At 46.9% G+C, this 19,758-nt stretch overlaps 1 protein-coding gene across 5 annotated transcripts in view; it reads left to right on the top strand.

The window, feature by feature from the left end:
* Positions 1 to 19,758, top strand: part of LOC137383395 (uncharacterized) — a 90,928-nt gene that overhangs the window by 44,218 nt on the left and 26,952 nt on the right. For all 5 annotated transcript variants that reach the window (XM_068056188.1, XM_068056187.1, XM_068056191.1 and 2 more), the window contains 2 exons: positions 6,552 to 6,746; positions 16,781 to 16,859. In XM_068056188.1, the coding sequence (XP_067912289.1) occupies positions 6,552 to 6,746; positions 16,781 to 16,859 (274 nt within the window). The remainder of the gene's footprint in view (positions 1 to 6,551; positions 6,747 to 16,780; positions 16,860 to 19,758) is intronic.

The following is a 19,758-nucleotide window of genomic DNA, read 5'->3' as shown; positions in this document are numbered from 1 at the left end:
CATCTTCCAAAAATCCTTTTTGTGTGTAACAGCTTGCTATAAGACATGTCACAACACCATGTCTCTTTATGATGTATTTCTTGTTAGATTTTAACTTCTGCCATATCTTATTAATTAATAGACTCATGTGTCTAGTTTCAGCAACTTTAATACTTTATTAAGTAATACAAGATTTAGCCTTTGCCTGATTTTATATTGAAACATCAATCATATTAAGCAAATGAAGCATGTTGTATACTTGCTGGATAAATATCAGATGCCTTGAATTTGGGCTCTGGTGTCTTTAATTCAAACTGTTTACAGGTCACTAGGATTGTAGATTTTGGTAGGCAGAATGAGGAGACCATATACTGCTTGGAAAATAAGTGGTAGGGATCTGGGGTTAGCGATAGACAAATTACTAAAAGCACTGATGCAGGTTAATAAGGCCACATAAAAAGTATAAATAAAGCACTGGGGCTCATCTCTAGAGGGATAGAATTGAAAAGTAGAGAAGCTACTAGAGAAAAGTGAAAGAACCAAATACTGGTTCTCTCTTACATGCTTGTCCTCTAGCCTGCTGTTAAAGAGCACAGTCTAAAAGCTACTGAGAAATTTCCGTTTACCCATTTTACACTGATCTTACAAGCAATGTCTGTACCAACTGGTGTGCAAATGAATAGACCAACGAAAGTTGTGTATGTCCCACTATGGGCCATGGACAGATGCAAAGGGTTGTTTTTTAAGGTGCAACAGCAGTGTAGATCACATTAAGGAAATTCCAGGTCCAAAGTTTAAATTTAATCAAATAAATGTACAGTTGCCTTCTTTTGCATTTTAAGATATGCTATTGGTCCAAAAATTGCTTTCAAAATAATGGCGAGGCTAATAGCGCTCACCGTCATTTATGTACAAGTGCCACAGCAACTTCAGGCGAGGGTAGATGCGCAAATGAAAACGGAACTCAAAAAGTTGATGGTGGAGATGCACCACACTTCGCTGTCTGACTCCGCATTCAAATGTTTTGAGCGACATGAAGTTCCTGTACTTGCCGCAGTGCGTTAAGTTATTTCAAGTCTAATAACATGATAAGTATTAATTATTGCCAGTCACTGGCACTGGAAGGTACATAGCAGAAGTGTGGAGTCTCATTCTTTCACGTTTTCATTGTTGGAGATTTAAAAATAATTTTTTTTTCACTTTTTTTCTTTCTGTCTCTTTTCTCTGTCTCCCTCTTTGTTCCCTGTCTTTTGCTGGAATTTTACCTACCTTAATCGGGTCAGTTCGGAGGCGTCCAGGTGGTAAAATGGCGTCCGATGACATCAGGTCGGGTTCCTGGCGTCATCACGCACAGACACCATTTTACGATCCAGGAGGTCAGGCGTGATCGAGTCGCTGCTCGCACGCTCGACCGCAAGTAATTTCAAGGTAATTAACGTATTTGAGAAGCCCATTGACTGGAAATTTACGTGGCCATCTGATTTTACGGCCATAAATCGGGTCACTGATTGTGTCGGGGACCCGGCAACTTTGAAAGAGCGGAAGGCAGGCAATCAGTGTGGGTGTTGCAGGTAAAGCTATTGGTGTTGCTTAGCTGTGAAAGTTTCTGTATTATATAAATTGTAGACATTTGTAGCTTGTGCAGAGGCCTTCAAGTGAGTCAGACTCGGGACCTATCTGTTCTTAGTCAGAAGTGAGTGGAAGGAAGGGAGTCATGTGTGCCTGTCCTGACAGCTGGAACTTAAGAGATTTTGTCATTGAATCTGGTCACCAGTCCGACGATGGGGATTGTGCATTCTGGAGGCAGTGCTTCAGAGGAGGAGGGCCATGCCCCAATCAGGGGCAGAAGGACAGCTGGGCATGGGCATGTGCAATCAGCTGGTCAGGTTTCTCCTCGTTATGTGGGAGGGAGAGCAGGTGGCAGAGTTGGGCGAAGCGAACACATGTCAGGAGACGCACCTACCCAACAGGCAGGTTATACCAACCGCATCTGAGCTACATGCACCTGTCGGAATGCCAGTGCAGAAGAAGGCTGCCTCTGTCACTTGAGACTGTGACATTTCTTTGTGAGATGGTGGCAGTGGATATAGCTTCAAACTGCCTTGGTGGCCATCCAATGCCGGTTGCTTTAAAGATGACCGTCGCCCTTAACTTTTATGCGTGCTGCTCTTTCTAAGCTTCGACAAGAGACCTGTGCGGAGTCTCCCAAGCAGCTGCGCACCACTGCATTAAGTTTGTGACTGATGCACTATTCAGACGTGCTGACAATTACATCAGTTTCAAAACAGACAACACCAGCCAGGCTGAAAGAGCAAGAGGATTCAGCGCAATAGCTGGGTTCCCAATGGTTCAGGGCATGATAGACTGTACGCATGTGACAATTAGATCACCAGCAGGTCATTCAGGGGCATTCATTAACCGAAAAGGCTTCCATGCATTGAATGTTCAGCTTGTATGCGATCATCACAAGAGAATCATGCAAGTTTGTGCACGGTACCCAGGGAGTTGCCACGATGCATACATTCTCAGAAACTCTCAGGTGCCTGCTCTTTTCAGTCCCCCGGACAGACCAGAAGGTTGGATACTCGGTGACAGGGGTTATCCTTTGAGGACATGACTGATGACACCCGTGAGAATCCCAAGGGCTCATGCTGAGGAACGCTTCAATGAGAGCAATGCGGCCACAAGAATCACAATCGAACAAACGATTGGCCTGCTCAATATGAGATTCAGGTGTCTGGACCACTCAGGAGGAGCACTGCAGTACATGCCAGCACGGGCATCCAGGATTATTGTCGTTTGCTGCACCTTGCATAACCTGGCGATGGAAAGGGGAGACGCCATAGAGGAGGTTCAAGGTAACCGTGAGGCGTCATCGGATGAAGATGGAGCTTCTGATAAGGACGATGGGCAACACTCACATGATGGCATGGTAGAGGAAGCAGAATGACCTATGGAATTAAGAGCAAGAGAGACCCGGGATACCCTAATAGGCAGGCGTTTCTCTTGAATGGATCACTCCATGCAAAGATTTCACCTTGTGGCATGCAATGAGCCATTGTGGGATTGCGAGAGGGGAAAGACACGCACATCCAAGGGAAGAGATGATCAGAGTAAAAACAACATCATGTCACGATGAACACAACCTAAGTGTGTGACATCTCATATATAACCGCCTCAGCAGCGCAACAATGTCTGATGCTACCTCATGGATGATATATGCAAAGTTAAATGTCCAAACCACAAATTTATTTACAGTGATATAATGTGCAGTTGAAATAAATAATTGGAAAGTAACCCAGTGAACCAGGAGTGATGTTACTGTGATTTTTAAAAACGTTTGCGGGTGCTGTTACGTGTGGACAATCCCTCGCCACCAGACTCACCAGAGGCAGGTGGCTGATCGGGCTGCCGCCCTGCTCTTGATGACTTTGGCGGATGTCCTCTGCCTGCTCGCGGCCGTGGAGGCCGCGGCATATCAGGGTGCTCATGAGAAATATCAGGAGCACCCTCTAACACCCTGGGAGTTTGCAGTTGACGTGTCACTAGCGGAGAGAGCAAGGGGCTATATGATGCATCAGGAGCGCCCTGAGAGGAGCTCCCATGTGCTATCGGCTGCTGCCTCTTTGCCCTCCTAAGGCTCGACTGGTCCTCATAGCTGACCTCAGAGGGATGAGCAGCCTCGACCTGCCACATGCGCATCTGAGTTTACGCCCTGATGGCCTGGTCCAGGAAGGCTACACTCCCCCTGCAATCACGGATGGCTTCCAGTACTGGCCCCTCCACTGCAGCCGGCAATCTGTCAATGGAGGATGCCAGATGGCCAAATACTGGACAGTTTTCAGCAGATGTGCCCTGGATGGAAGTTTTCAGGGTATGTGCTATGGCTTGCAGCATCTCTGGCAACTCCACCAGATGTTCATGCACTGCATGTTGAACCTGCAACATCTCCCACCGAATGGATGTTCTCAGAGGCGCGTCATCAAATTGCAGCTCTGCACTGGCAAGGCCTCCCACATTCCTCAGCGTGTGTGAGGCATCGGCCGGTTCTGCCTCTGGGGGTTGGTCCAGCGACTGTGCTGTGCTAACTCCCGTAAGTGACATTGTTTCTGCGGAGACAGTAATCCCAACCATGGTGGAAGTCTGTGTGCTGGCACTTGGTGAGGTGCGATGATATCACGGTGCATCCTCTGATGTGATCTCATCCTCAGACGTGGACTGTTAAGCCTCTGAGACCCCTCCTGGCCACTGATGTGTTTCACCTGCAGGGAAAATCAGATTGATCAGTTTGATCATCACCACAGATTGAAGCACTTGTCCCTGACTGCAGTTTGCACATATTTGTGTGAATCTACTTTTAATAGCACACTTAAGGGCTTGAGACATTCACCACTTCAACTGTCCCCCCAAACCCTGCCCCCCCACACCCTCCCATCACATATGGGTCACTCACTCTGACGACCAGGGCTGCCAACCTCGCCATCTGCCACGGCGCATCATCCGTCCTCCCCTGCCAGCATCAAGGCATCCTCCTTCATACTTGTCAGGTTTGCCTGATTGCCCTGGCCACCACTGGTCCGGCACCTCTCTCGGGCATTGTGAGCCCTCTTCTCCTATTTAAACAAGCACACCTCATTTAGGTCTCTCACACCCTCACCCATTGGGTTTGTTGTTGCATTTCAGCGCGATTGCAATGCAGTGCCCAATTTGAACACTATTGCATCCCAGACCTGCCCATCCTGTGCCCCAATACAATGCAGCAGGCAATGACTGCTCATTGCTGGTTTCCACCTTGCATCATTAGGACAGACTGAACTTTCCCTGACACATTCACAGTGAGGTTAATGAGGAGTACCCCTTACCCAGGCAGAGCAAAGCAGATCATTGAGCTGCTTGCGGCACTGGAGCCAGGTCCTCCGTGCCACACAGCAGCTGCTGACATCCTCAGTGACCTCCAGCTAGGCCCTCTTGGTCACTTCTGCAGGCCTTCTTCGGCCATCAGCGTTGAATAATATGTCCCACCTTGCCTTCACCGCCTGGAAGAGGACCTGCAGAGATTCTTCTGAGAATCTGGAGGCTGTGGTGAACCTTCTCCCCTCCATCGCTCTGGATTTTGTCAGCAAATGTTGGCTCCTTTCCTGCCCCTGGGCACTGTCACTCTTCCTTCACTTCTTCACTTTCCAGTCAGCTGGTCACCTCGGCAGTTACACTGACCACTCCTCCTCCACTGTATTCCCCTGAGCGTCTGCTCCATTGTACTGCTGTCTGCCTTTTTAAAGGGCTGACATTGGCTACGCCCCCCAAATCCACTGCTGCAGCTGGCCGCGCGTGCCCTGTCGGGTGCCGAATACGACGAGGGGCCGCTAATTGGCAGCCCCCGCGTGATGCTGGTGGGCGGGCAGTGCGGAGCAGATTCAGATTTCTCGGCCGCTTCCGACCTAGCCGCCCCGGAGTCGGCGAGAGCTAAAAAATTCCGGCCTTTATCTCTCTCCACCTGATTTGACATTGAATTTACCTTTCCAAATTATACTTACACTTTCATTTAGATTCCAGATACCCTGTAGAGGACATTGCATCACTTCCATCTCGCACTCTTAGCAACTTGCAGGGCAAAATATCATCGACATTAAATAGGCAAAGGAAAATCCAAAAAACAGCAGGCACCATTTGTTAGTCTGCAACAGGAATTTTTTTAGGCCAATGTGTTATTAAAAATCGTACTCCTCAATTATTTGGAATGCGAAAATATAATCCTGTTCATCTCACCAATATGTGCTATTTATTTCACAAAGATATTGTGAACCAAAAACCGATAGGGGTTGTGGGGAGTGGAGGGGAGGAGTGCAGTGTTAAGGATCCAAACTGGAAATGTGTTTAACCTGTACGCAGCAGGCAACGGGTTCTGAAGTGTTCAGGAATACCAGGCCAACATGCGGTCAAGCAGTGGTCCTTAAAGGGATCACAGCCACCATCTAAAAGCTACGTTTTAAAAAAAAATTACCTGAATGTAGAACCGGGAGGCACAGGAGTGCTTCACCCAGCTTTACATTAAAACTGAGGGATGCTGCTGGCCATCGCTTACATCCTCCTGATTGCTCCATGTATGGATTCATTTGAAGCCCTTGGCTGATGTCCCAGCTGCCCTAATTGACTCCCCAATGCAACCGGCGCAGCTTCTTGATACTATCCTAATGAGGCCGCCAGACTAATTTGCCATGGTCTTGCCGTCAGACTCATTAGGCACACGTTGCACGTGCTGCATCAACATCGGGCCCCAATTTGTGCACGACTATTTCCATGCCATAGTCTTAGTTTGAAGTGGAATGTAAGCAGCAATGTTCCTTTAATACACTCGCTTCATTCTCTGGCTGCTATGGTAATTTGAAACCTTTAAGAGCTGGATTTAACATAAAGTTAGCACTTTTAATACTTACATTCTTTCCACAGAAAAATGGTTATAAGTTCTGAAACGTGACATTGCTTAATTCAAAAAACTGATTATTGAGTCTGTCCATTAGATATCAATGAGTGGTATAGTTAACCAATGTCCTGTCTACTTCTGACACTAATAGAAAGTAGAAGTTGACAAGCCAAGTGAAAAAAAGTCGAAGTGGACACAGTATGAAGTTACAGTTCATACAGGAAGCTGCCTTGGGTCTGGTTCAAAGGCAGACATTTTTATTAGTTTCTATGGAGAGGAGGACAAGGTAGAAGATATACTGTTGTGCAACTCACTTACCAATCATATTCCATTCCGGAAAGGCCAGGTAAGCAGCAGTTCAGATAATGGTCAGACTTTTCTATAAACTAAAACTTTTCCGCTTAATTTTTATATGCTTTCTGGATATTTTCTTAATTATGGAGACGTGAGAATGCATCAAACATAAAAGATTTTTTTGATTTAAATTTAGAATGCAAAATATTGATAATGTTCTAACTATTGTTGATCCTCCAAAAGAAAGCATTTTGTCTTTGTTTTGTAACACCTTTATTTTATGTCATATTTCCACCTTACCTTCAAAATAGGTAATACTTTTATATTTTAAAATGTTTGTGGACTCCTTTTTACCTAATATTCTAAAAATACACATATTGGAGTGCAAAATAGTGATACAGGACTGTTATATTGCAGTAATTTGGTTTGGTTTTGAATTATGATTAGTATTGAAATCAAGGAGAAAATATTTTTAAAATGTTGTTCCTAAATGTTTTCTTTCTGATAATCAGCTTTGCAGTTTTCTCACTTGCACTTGATTTTTCTTTTTTACCTTTCACCATGTCTCTCTTCTTTGTCTACTCGACTCTATTTTGCTCTGCCAATCATCACAGAGAGGATTTTCAACTGCCAGCTGCCCATTTATTGCCTGAAAACAGGCAATCGGCAGAGGAAAATCTGGGACGATCTTGGACAACCATTTGACTGCTTGATTCAATTTTCAGGCAGACTTTGAAATGGGCATCCAGCACTCCTGTCTGAAACAGGCAAGTGGCTGTTTAAATAAAACTTGTTGATTATCCAACTTTAAGATCTTTATTACTGCACATCATCCCCCGGCTATGAGGACATGCAGGCCACCTGTTTCCCAGGAAATAGATGTAGTTTACTGAGTAATATGGTAGTTTATAATGGATGCATGCAATTGTCAGAATGGCATTATTGCACTTATCAAAGTACAGTTACTATGGGCTGAATTTTCCCAGCCCTGTGGGGTCAAGCAGGCAGGTGGGAGGGGTCATAGACCTTGCCATTTACCTGCACCGAGTAAGACATTACACTGCGGCATGAGGAATGCATCAATCTCATATGGTGTGGTCCTCCCATTACACCCTTACGGAGCCGGGGTACTTCTGAAGTCCCAATGGCTCACAAGAATTGCAAGGATACCTCTTGTCTTGCTACATCACACATTTATTGCAGAACAAAAAAATTGCAAGGCAGCATGCTTCAACAAGATATTAACCTGTGAACCCCATACAGTTAGGTGCTCTTCTTAAATCTCTTACATGTGCTTCTACATTGTGCTTCCCCCTGCACTGTCAGCTGAGGTGGAGGCAGGCTGCTGACCTTGCTGCCCCATGGCTTTAGATGACCTTGGCCATCGTCCTCTATTAAGGGTCTTCTGCACACATGCGGGAGGCTTCACATTCATCGCAGGTAAGTGAGGCAGTGGTGTCACTGAGGGGTTGAGGAGCCACCGTCCACACCAGGAGTGCCCTGAGAGGAGCCCCCAGATACATCAGGAAGCCGCTTCTCCTCCCTTTCAAAGCACACCTGTACCTCCCTGCTCACCTGAAAAGTGCGAAAACCTGGTGGTGAGTCCGGGCACCTCACTCCCCTCTTGCCCAGCCATTGCTGGATAGAGCTCATGGAGTTAGCAGTGGTATGCAGGTCCACGTGCATCTCTGGCATCCATTGGGAGGTTTGCTGAATCTTGCTCTCCATGACGGTCGCCAATCTCTAGATGGAGGAAGCCAAGTATGCACACACCAGAGACATGGCAGCACTCATGGCCTGGATGGACTCTTCCATCATCCGTGCATGGGTGTGCATAGCCTCTGGAAGCTCTACCAGGTGTTCCCTCACCACATGCTGTAGATCCAATATCTGCCACCTTGCTGACAATTCCAGAAGAGGCATGTCATCAGTCTGAGGCTCAGCATCACCCTGGCCTCCCACAATCCTCCAAGTGTCGATGGCCTTGGCTGTCACAGCCTCTGTCAGCTGCTCATTTGTGCTATGCTCACCCGATTGTGATCCCAAGATCTATTCACGAGGGATACTCACCAGTGTGAGCTTATCTGTGCTGGTGGAGGTTGCTGGGGAATGATTTGATGATGCATCCTCTGAGGCTCCCTCCTCCTCAGAGGTGGACCACTGTCCCCCGGTCACTGGAGCTGTCTCCACTTGTCTTTGGCCTGTGAGAGAAGATCAAATAGAATGCGCATTATCCTCTATCAGGTTCTTCAGACTAGTTCTAGTGTAGAGCTCCATGAGCACTATGCTTCCTGTTGGCTAGAAGCTCTCTTGTGCCCATCCATGAAACCACTAACTCTTGTGTCACCACTCCTGTCTGACCATCTGCAATGGATTGGCCCCCACGCTGCTGTCTGAGTTCGAGAGCCTCCTCCTCCAAACAGGTCAGAACTGTGGGCAGTCTTCTCCTGCAAGCAGATAAATTACGATAGTTAGCCACCTGATAAAGACAGGTGCAATGCATATGCTGGCATCACCCTGACTGTCCAAGATGGTGCCATAGGAATGCCTCCTGCATGCGGCCACTCAGAAGCGGCAGAGCAGGAGTCAATTCAGACAGACCGGGGACATTCACTGAGAGGCTGCCATGCCTCTGACAGGGAATGCTGCTGCCTGGCCCCATTGCCACTGACTGGGTTGGCATTCCCTTTCTACCGATCACACCCTCACACATAGCCTCATGTAAACCCCTAACGAAAGCAATGGGCTGAATTTAGTGAACCTGTTGCAGATCCTAGCAGTGAACCCAGAAATGCGCACCGTCCCCACTAGTCCATAGCAATCATGTGGCGGGCAGCCAATTATAATAATGGAGATGCGGGGCCCATCCAAACATGCAACAGGGCGAGATTTGAGACCCCGACTATTGCATCAGATGACTTCAGAGCAGGTGCTGGTTCCATATTTAAAGCCCTGCCAGCCCTGCTTGCATTGCTGACTTCGACTCATTTGCTGTTTCATGGTCTCTGCTGAAGCCATTGTTGAGTAACTCCTGGACCCCCCACCACCCCTCAGTGAAGGACGCCGCAGTATGGCAGCGGCAAGACACTGGGTAGCCCCACGGTTTAGCGATGCCTTCCTGGAGATACTCCATCCAGGCTGCAAGGGAAAGACGGGAGGTCTTCTTCCACAGTGTTGTCAAGAAGAGGTCTGCCTGCCTAACCAAGCAAGCCTGGATGGAGATCGCAGTGGAGGTCAGCAGCCATGGGGTCACCCCCCCGAACATGGGTCCAGTGCCGCAGTAGCGTCAACGATCTTTCTTATTCTGCCAGGTGAGTGTTCCACACCTGTCCTTTTTAGGGATTGCATGTGGCTGCACAGGAGGAAGCGGGACATGGGGAGGGAGGCACCACAAAGGCACTGGCAAAGGGAGTAAAAGGTTTCACCACATCCTGCCAGATGCATGACTGCATCGTGGCCACAGGCCACCTTCTTTCACAACTCACCCCCATTAACTTCCCTGACAGCTGACGTGAGGATGAATCATATAGGAAACCCAAGTAGGGGACGAGGGGCTGCCATTAGCAGAATTGTCATGTTGATCTTTCTGTGAAGTATGGCTGTCTCCCTCTTTTCACTTGCAGGACAAAAGGGCCCATACAGCAGGGAGACATCACGGACTGGTGGAGGAATACCAGACAGTCGGCCTCTCTTGACACCTGAGGAGGCGACACTGGAATTAGCGGTGACCCAGGGCAGCCCCACGGTTTAGCGGATGGAGAGACTGGAGTCTCCACACAAGAGAGTGAGGATTGTCTTCAAACGACATGGACCACGCTTCTGGAGATCCACATCACGCATGGTTGGCATGACGAGATCTGCACAGCCTAATCCACATATGTTTGTGTTCTATCATGCATTCTGTCGGGCGTCCAAAGGAGATTACATCAGAAGAAAGAGATCATTCAATCTCTGAGGAAGAGGAGCAGTCAGAGAATGCACCATCATATGTCTCTCCTGCACCTTCCACCAACACAGATACTTTCACCTTGGTGGGTTTGCGCTCGGCTTTAGAATCAGGGTCACAGGCTGGTGAGAGTACCACACACGCACCCGAGCAGCTGGCTGAGGCTGTGAACTGTGGGTGGCCAGAGCCATGCTGAGTCCCAGGCTCATGACTAGCCTCTGTTGTTATAACACAGGGCATGCTAAAGTTGCAGGGAGAGGTAAGGCAACATCTGGCGGAGGTGCCAGTGGCCTTATGGAGCCATGAGCAGACGATGGAGGAGTCCATCCATGCCATGAGTGCTGCCATGTCTCAGGCGTGCAAGTGCAGGCTTCCTCCTTTGAGAGGTTGCCAACCCTCATGGAGAGCCAGATCCCACAGATGCACGCAGACCTGCACACCATTGCCTTGGCCATAAGCTCAACACAGCAATAGCAAGGCGAGAGAAGGATGAGGCATCTGGAGACTTCTCTAGCTCTTCGTCCTTCTCTGTTCAGCAGGGAGGTTCAAGTGAGCCTTGAAAGGGAGGAGAAGAAGTTGACCTCCACAGCTGGGGGCTCCCCTCAGGGTGCTCTGAGTGTGGACACCAGCTCCTCAGTCCCTCCACCAGTGAGCCCAGCTCCAATAGCCACGTCACCTGAGGACAGTCCTGTACCTGTGCAGGAAACCCACAGACAGCCAGAGGATGGCCACCGCAGTCATCACAGGCCAAGAGGTAGCATGATCAGCAGCCTGCCTCCAGCCCAGCTGCTAGTGCATGGGTCACACCTCATAGAAACACTCAAAAACATATAAAGAAAACCACCTAAACACACCTAGGGTTTCACGGGTGTTTGACATTTGCTATTTGTTTTGTCTTATAAAGTTTTTTGTTTATTGAAGCTAACTTTCATCGTGGAAAATGCTTATTCTTTCATGCCTTAATTGTGAGATGCTTACCCCTCAGTGGATGCCAGTGTAATCACAGCCCTCATTTAGTTAGTGTCTCCCATAGGTCACAGCGCTTGGTTAAGCTAGGCGCTCTGCACAGTATGCAAATAGAAAGGAGGCGACGGACCAAATGCATTGAGGTGAGTCTTTATTGATCTCATTCTGAGAGGCCTTCATGGTAGCTGGAAGCAGGTAATTTGAAACTGTCTGATGTCTCCTTGGTCTGTCGCTCAATGTGCCTAGCCTCCGGTGCAAGGGGTTTAACATCCAGTGCTGCCTGCCGATCACCCTCCTCCACATCCTCCTCGTTAGTTGAGGAATGGCAGTCAATCATGTCCTCGTCATGCAAGGCCTCCCCCCTCTGCAGTGCTAGATTGTGCAGAGCACAGCAGACCACCGCGATATGCGAGACCCCCACTGGGGCAAAGGGCAGGGCTCCACCAGATCGTTCCATGCACCGGAATCTCATCTTCAGCAGCTCAGTGGTCTGCTTGATGGTCACTCGGGTGGAGCCGTGGTGAGGTGAGAGTGACTGCCCTTGACATCAAGGCATCATTTGACCAAGTATGGCATCAAGGAGCCCTAGCAAAACTGGAGTCAATGGGAATCAGGGGAAAACTCTCCACTGGTTGGAGTCGTACCTACCGCAAAGGAAGATGGTTGTGGTTGTTGGAGGTCAATCATCTCAGCTCCAGGACATCACTGTCAGAGTTCCTCAGGGTAGTGTCCTAGGCCCAACCATCTTCAGCTGCTTCATCAATGGCCTTCCTTCAATCATAAATAATAACTCTAAATAGCTGGGTTAGTACACCACTGTTAGGGTGTTTGTGTAAATAGCTTAATAATAAGGAACAAGTGAATAGCTTTTTTTTAAAGTAAGGTTTATTTTAACTAGTGAACTATATTGATTTTTAGTAGGACTTATCGGTACTAGTAAGGTTTTATTAATGATTCTAAGCTGTTGTAGTATTGGTAAGTTTTTTTTAGCAGTAGCAAAGGGTCAACTAATAAATAAAGGAATGGCAGGGTTGCTTCAACCTCGAGAGTGCACCTGCTGTGCTATGTAGGAGCTCCAGGATGCTTCCCGTATCCTGGAGAACCATTTGTGCAGGAAGTGTCGTCAATTGAAGTAGCTTGAGCTCCGGGTTTTGGAACTTGAGCGGCAGCAGGCGACATTGTGGTGCATTCATGGGGATGAGTGCCAAGTGGATAGCACGTTTATAGATGTGGTCACCCCACAGCTTAAAGTATGCAGGAAAAGAGGGAATGGGTGACCACCAGCCAGTCAAAAAGAATCAGGCAGGTAGTGCAGGAGACCCCTGGGTGCATCTCACTCTCCAACAGGTATTTAGTTCTGAATACTGAGAAGTGATGGTTGTTTTCCTTAGAACAGAGAAGGCTGAGGGAGGACCTGATTGAAGTGTACAAAATTTTGAGGGGCATTGATAGGTTAGATAGGAAGAAACTTTTTCCCTTGGCGGAGGGGTCAATAACCAGGGGGCATAGATTTAAGGTGAGGGGATTTGAGGAAAAGATTTTTCGCCCAGAAGGTGGTTGGAATCTGGAACACACTGCCTGAAGAGGTGATAGAGGCAGGAACCCTCACAACATTTAAGAAGTATTTAGATGCGCACTTGAAATGCCATAGCATACAAGGCTACAGGCCAAGTGCTGGAAAATGGGATTAGAATAGTTGCTTGATGGCCGGCACAGACATGATGGGCGAAGGGCCTGTTTCTGTGCTGTATAACTCTATGACTCTATGACCTGGGGAGTGCAGCCAGTGCCAAGTCCATGACACCATGGGTGGCTCAGATGCGGAGCGGGGTACAGGGAAGACTGGAAGAGCGACAGTGATAGGTGGTTCAGTAGTCAAGGGAACAGACAGGCGTTTCTGGGCTGCAGACGTGAATCCAGGTTGATGTGTTGCCTCCCTGGTGCCAGGGTCAAGGATGTCACTGAGCGGCTGCAGAGCATCCTGAAGGGGGAGGATAAACAGCCAGCAGTCGTGGTCCACATCGGAACCAACAACATAGGTAGAAAAAGGGATGTGGTCTTGTGGTCAGAATTTAGGGAGCTAGGTTAGAAATTAGTAAACAGGACCTCAAAAGTAATGATCTCCGGATTACACCCAGTGCTACGCGTAAGTGAGTATAAAAATAGAAGGATAAGACAGATGAATGCGTGGCTGGAAAGATGTTGCAGGAGAGAGGGTTTCAGATTCCTGTGACATTGGGACCGGCTCTGGGGGAGATGGGACCTGTACAGGCCAGACGGGTTGCACCTGAACAGAGCTGAGACTGAGTTCCTTGCGGGAAGTTTTGCTAGTGTTGTTGGGGAGGGTTTAAACTAGTTTGGCAGGGGGATGGGGACCTGAGGGTAGACTCAGCTCAGACAAAATCAGAAATTAAAATGGAAGGCGGAAAATGAATGGATGAGTCTGGAAGACAGGAAAACGAGGGTTAGAAAATAAAAAAAGGAGTTTGGGAGTGCTGAAGGGTATCTATTTCAATGCAAGGAGTATAGCAAATAAAGCAGATGAGCTGAGGGCACAGATAGACACGTGGCAGTATGATATCATAGCTATTACAGAAACATGGCTTAAGGAGGGACAGGAATGGCAGCTCGCGTTCCTGGTTACAGGGTTTTCAGACACGATAGGGAGGGGGATAAGAAAGGAGGGGGAGTGGCAATTTTGATCAAGGAAACTATTATAGCTGTGAGGAGGGATGATATGTTGGAAGGTTCATCCAGTAAGGCCATATGGATTGAGCTAAGGAACAAAAAAGGGGCAATCACACTGCTGGGAGTGTACTATAGACTCCCAAACAGTCAGAGGGAGATAGAAGAGCAGATATGTAGGCAAATCTCTAAGAAGTGCAAGAACAATAGGGATTTTAATTACCCCAATATTAACTGGGATAGCTTTAGTGTGAAAGGAATTGAGGGAGCAGATTTCTTGAGGTGCATTCAGGAGAACTTTTTTGCCCAGTATGTAGCAAGTCCAACAAGAGAGGGCGCAGTTTTAGACTTAGTTTTAGGAAATGAAGATGGGCAGGTGGAAGGAGTGGCAGTGGGAGAGCATTTTGGTGGTAGTGATCATAATTCAGTCAGTTTCAACATAATTATGGAAAAGGACAGAGATAGAACAGGAGTTAGAGCTCTCAAAACTTGTACCTTTCCTCTGCTGCAGTGCAAGGGTTCCTCAGAGCGTCAGTAGCCATGACTTCATTGGATACTCTTTGTCCCTGAGAATCCATCCCCTAAGATGAACAGGGGACCAGAAAAGCTGCGGCACCTGTAACTGTTGAAGTATGTAAGCGTTGTAGCTGGTTCCTGGGAAGTGGGCACACACCTGCAGGAAACATTTTCGGTGGTCGCAGATCAAACGTTGATGGAATGGAAGCCTTTCCTGTTGATGCAGGCTGGTCCATTTGTACCTTGATGGCCACATGCATACAGTCTATCACACCTTGCCAGAATGGGAATCCAGCAATGGCCCTGAATCCGATAGCCTTCTCGGCTTGACTGTCAGGGTTGGTCTAGTCGTGCACATAGTCGCCGTCCCACTTGAACAAGGCATTGGTCACCTCCTTTATGCAGCGGTGGGCTGCTGCCTGGGAGACACCACACATGTCCCCAGTGGATCCTTGGAATGATCCAGATGTGTAAAAGTTAAGTGCCACGGTGATCTTCAAGGCCACAGGCATAGGGTGACCACCGAATCCCATAGGTCACAATTCGCCTGCAGCAGGGCGCTTAAGTCAGTGACGGCCTCCCTGGAGAGCTTTAGTCTTCGCTGACAATGCCTCTTGGACATTTAGAGATAGCTGATATGAGAACGGTACACTCTCTGGTGCAGGTGTGCCCTTCTTGGCATGGCTGCTGCTCTCGTTGTGTAGCTTCATGAGCTGGTGCAGCTGCCTCCTGGCCCTCCCTCTGTCGGAGGCACTGCATAATGCCACGGGAGTCCAGAAAGACAGGGTGCATGAGACGCATACCAGGTGATGAGTAGGCCTCAAGAGCACTGTCCTTGCAGAGTTTAAGTTGCCATGGTAGCTTTGCCTTTGCTGCCCTTCTCTGCTAATGGCCCTCAGTGCCACCCTTTATGATAGCCTACCCTCTCACCCAATACTATGGCCACCAGACCCTCTCACACAGCAGTATGGCCACCTGGTACTGCCACCCGAGACAAAGCCACCCTCGTGCAGATCACCCGAGACCAAGCCCACCTGTGCAGAGCACATAGCTCTATAGACTGACAATGGCCTCCGCTTCCCCCTCTTCCCTATCCAGTATAATCATGGTTGCCTACCCATTACGGCACTGAGGCCTCGCCTTGGTGCCGACAACTTTCAATTGCCGGGGATCCAAAGGCACCTGAGGGCCACCTGTTGTCCACTTAATTCCAAGCCCTCCAGTGAATCGCATCAATTACATGCCAATGTATTAAAACTAACAGTCTACAATATAATGTGCACTCCTGTCACACAGGGCAGTGCTTTCCAGCCACTGACTAAATCCGGAACCGACATCACAACCTCGGATTTCCAGGCCCCCTGGCCTCCAATCATACTCCAAACGGCCTTATTTATTCAGCTCAATGTGTGGCTCACTCACCCACTTGTGGCATTGCAGCCTGGTTCGAGGACTAGTCCCATGGATACTGACCTCCTCGGCGATCTCTGTCCAGGCTTGCTTGGTCTGGCGGGCAGGTCTCCTCCTCCCATTCTGGGGGAAGATGACCTCCCGACTTGCCCAAGCAACCTGGAGGAGAACCTGCAGGGAGTTATCGCAGAACCACGGGGTCATCCGGGATCTTTCCTCTGCCATTCCTTGACGGGCCTTCTTTCTCAGTTCTTCTACTAAGGTTTCTTTGGGAATTGATTGATCTCACTGAGTGCTGGCAGACCTTTAAATATGGTGCCAGCACTTCCAATGGTGTGACCGTATGCCGCCACCACCACCTGAAAGGAAACCTCCTCCGCCTCCAGGCAGTTAATTGACCGATTGCCACCAAATACCGATTCCCAACCAGCCCTCCGCCTAAGCGACAGTGGCTCCCGCTTTCAGTCCCGGCAGCAGGACCTTGGGCCTTGCTGCAATATTCAGCCCCCTATTCCAGTTGGCAGTTTGCTTTCATGTGAATCTTTTTTGAATGCGTTTTACAGACTGATGTTTTTCTGGTGGAAGTTCTGAATGTTGGAAAACTTCAATATATCGTTGTAGGACATGACAGGAAAGAACCTGGTAAGTAAAAGCACTCATCTGCAACATTGGAATATTCAATAATTTGGAAAATAGATGTTTGAAATATATATAATGTGACCATTAAAGTGGATTTGTTTTGTCTCTGATAAAAGGAATGCATGAGGAGATTGGGTTTCGAACAACAACAGCTTGCATTTATATAGTCATTTTATATAGGCCCAGGCCAGTTTGCAGGAGTATAATCAGACAGAAGTTGACACCAAGGCAAAGTAGGAGATTTTAGGAGAGGTAACCAAAAGCTTGGATGAAGACATTCGTTTTAAGGAGGGTCTTATATGATGAAAGGGAAGTAGAGACGTAACAATGGTTTAGGGAGGGAATCCCAGAGCATAGGCTCAAGGCACAGCCACCAATAAAATGATGAAGGGGGTAGGGGATGCACAACAAACCAGAGTTGCAAGAACACAGATCTTGTAAGGCTAGAGACAGTTATAGTGATAGGAAGGAGTAAGATCATGAAAGTATTACAACACAAGAATGAGATTTTTTAATTATGAGTTGTTGGAGGACCAGGTTACTATATAGGTCAATGAGCACGTGGATGATAGCTGAGTGGCATTAATTGTATATCAGTTGTGTTTAATTATGTGCAGGTGGAGGCCATTAATTGGGGTTTCACTTGAGCACATATAAAGGGACACTTACTGAAACTGTAGTGTGGTTGAATTAAGAGGTATATGCTTGTAATGTTTCACTCTAGAAATAAATATTTGACTCCGTAAAGATTGGCTTCAGTACTATCCTTCACCAACTGGCTTTCTGGAATATAATATAGTAGCAGAGAATGTTTGCCGAACAGTGAAGGTTGGAAACTAAGAAAAAAATTCAGACAGAAGACTTCAATCCTAGTAACCATTGTGAGAAATAGCAGAAAGCAAGTGTAAATTGCTGGAGTATGATTGCCCTCCAATGTCCTTGGAGTCTGAACCATATGACCAGTAGAAGAATGAAGTGGATATGTGGGCACGGATTACATCCCTACCAAAAAGGAAACAAGGTATGGGCTTGACATTGTTGCTTCCTACCAGAAGTATTTTGTGAACTAAATGCCCATCAGTTGGATACTGATGAAGGTTTGGATCTTGGAGTTCTTGGATGAAATCTACAAGAAGCATGAACTATTAAATGCCTATGAGGCATGGTCAGACTTTGATAGATTTCGGAAAACAGGTGGTTATTCAATGGAGAAATATATCATGGACTTTAATAGATTGTATAAAAGATTAAGGAAATTCAATTTAGAGATCCATGGTTCAGTGCTAGCATTTAAATTGTTGGATTGTACTATCTGTCGCATATTGACATGCTCCTGGTTCCAGCTGGTCGATTCCTGGAAGAAGACTCCCTGTTGAATCAGATGTCTGCGCCATGAAAAAAATTCCTGGGGAAACAGTCATTTTCTGTACCCTTACTGGAACAAATGGAACATTCCACGGTGACACAAAGAATAGCAGACTAAATGATTACCGGATTTCAAAATGGTCCAGGTACTGGACTCAGTACAATGGAAGAGTTACAGACAGACGAATGAGGATGAAAGCACCTTTAGCAGATCTGGCTATTACAGATAAAGACAGAATTGGACAGCAGAAATAAGCAAATGAATCCCACGAATGCCCGAGGAACAGTTAATGTGATGTGACTCAAAATATCATTATGTGACGAATTGTCCAAAGCAGAGAGCAGGGTCCTCGAAATGACACATGACACAGAGAATTCTGAGGCAGAAGCTTAAGATGATGATGTATCTGAACGAATTGCACTCACAACAAGGAGTTTTGGATGAATGTGTTAATTGTGAACTCATTCAACTGTGCTGTGTTAGTTAGTGATTGCACTTCTAAGTTTGTAGAACAGTTTGTTAAAAAGTTATCTAGATTCACTGAGTAATGACGATCGACGCAAGGTTAAGGAATATAAAAGTACTACTTACTTTAGGTTTGGTGATGACAGCACATGGAGGTCACTAAAGAGAGTTGTAATTCCATATAAAATAGCTGGAGTAAGCCATTTTATTAGTACTGACATAGTATCTAATGAGATACCTTTTGCTGTTGAGTAAACTTTCAATGAAAAAGGCTCAAATGAAACTTGACCTAGAGTATGATAAGGCAATTGTTTTTGGAAAGTCTGTGGTTCTGCAGTTTACCCAGTCAGGACATTATTGTATCCCCTTAATAAAACCTGATGTTTTTCATCAGTATGTTAGACAATTATTAATGGTATCAGGTGAGAAGAATCAGCAAGAAAAAAGACAAATTATCTTACTTACATAGACAATTTGCTCACCCTATTATCAAAGATTAAGAACCCTGCTAAAGGATACAGATGTGATTGATGAAAAAATATAAGCGGCCAGTAGAAGAGATTAATGAGAAGTGTGAAATCTGTAAAAAAAAAAGTATCAGAGGACGCTGCCATGTCCTAATGTCAGCCTTCCATTTGCACATGACTTTAATAGGAGTAGGCCATTCGGCCCATTGAGTCTGCTCCGCCATTCCATACGATCATGGCTGATCATCTACTTCAATGCCTTTTTCCCACACTATCCTCATATCCCCATATGTCATTGGTATTTAGAAAATTGTCAATCTCTGCTTTAAACTTACTCAATGACTGATGTTCCACAGCCCTCTGTAGGTAAATTGGTAGGTAAATTGGCCATTATAAGTTGCCCCTAGTATAGGTAGGTGGTAGGGAAATATAGGGACAGGTGGGGATGTGGTAGGAATATGGGATTAGTGTAGGATTAGTATAAATGGGTGGTTGATGGTCGGCACAGACTCAGTGGGCCGAAGGGCCTGTTTCAGTGCTGTATCTCTAAACTAAACTAAACTAAACTAATGAGGTAGTTGCCATAGATCTAAAGGAATGGGAC

Source organism: Heterodontus francisci, chromosome 24 (assembly GCF_036365525.1).
Source record: "Heterodontus francisci isolate sHetFra1 chromosome 24, sHetFra1.hap1, whole genome shotgun sequence".
Taxonomy (NCBI): Eukaryota; Metazoa; Chordata; class Chondrichthyes; order Heterodontiformes; family Heterodontidae; genus Heterodontus; species Heterodontus francisci.
The sequence above is the reverse complement of the archived record's forward strand: the minus strand, read 5'-3'. Positions and strand labels throughout refer to the sequence as shown.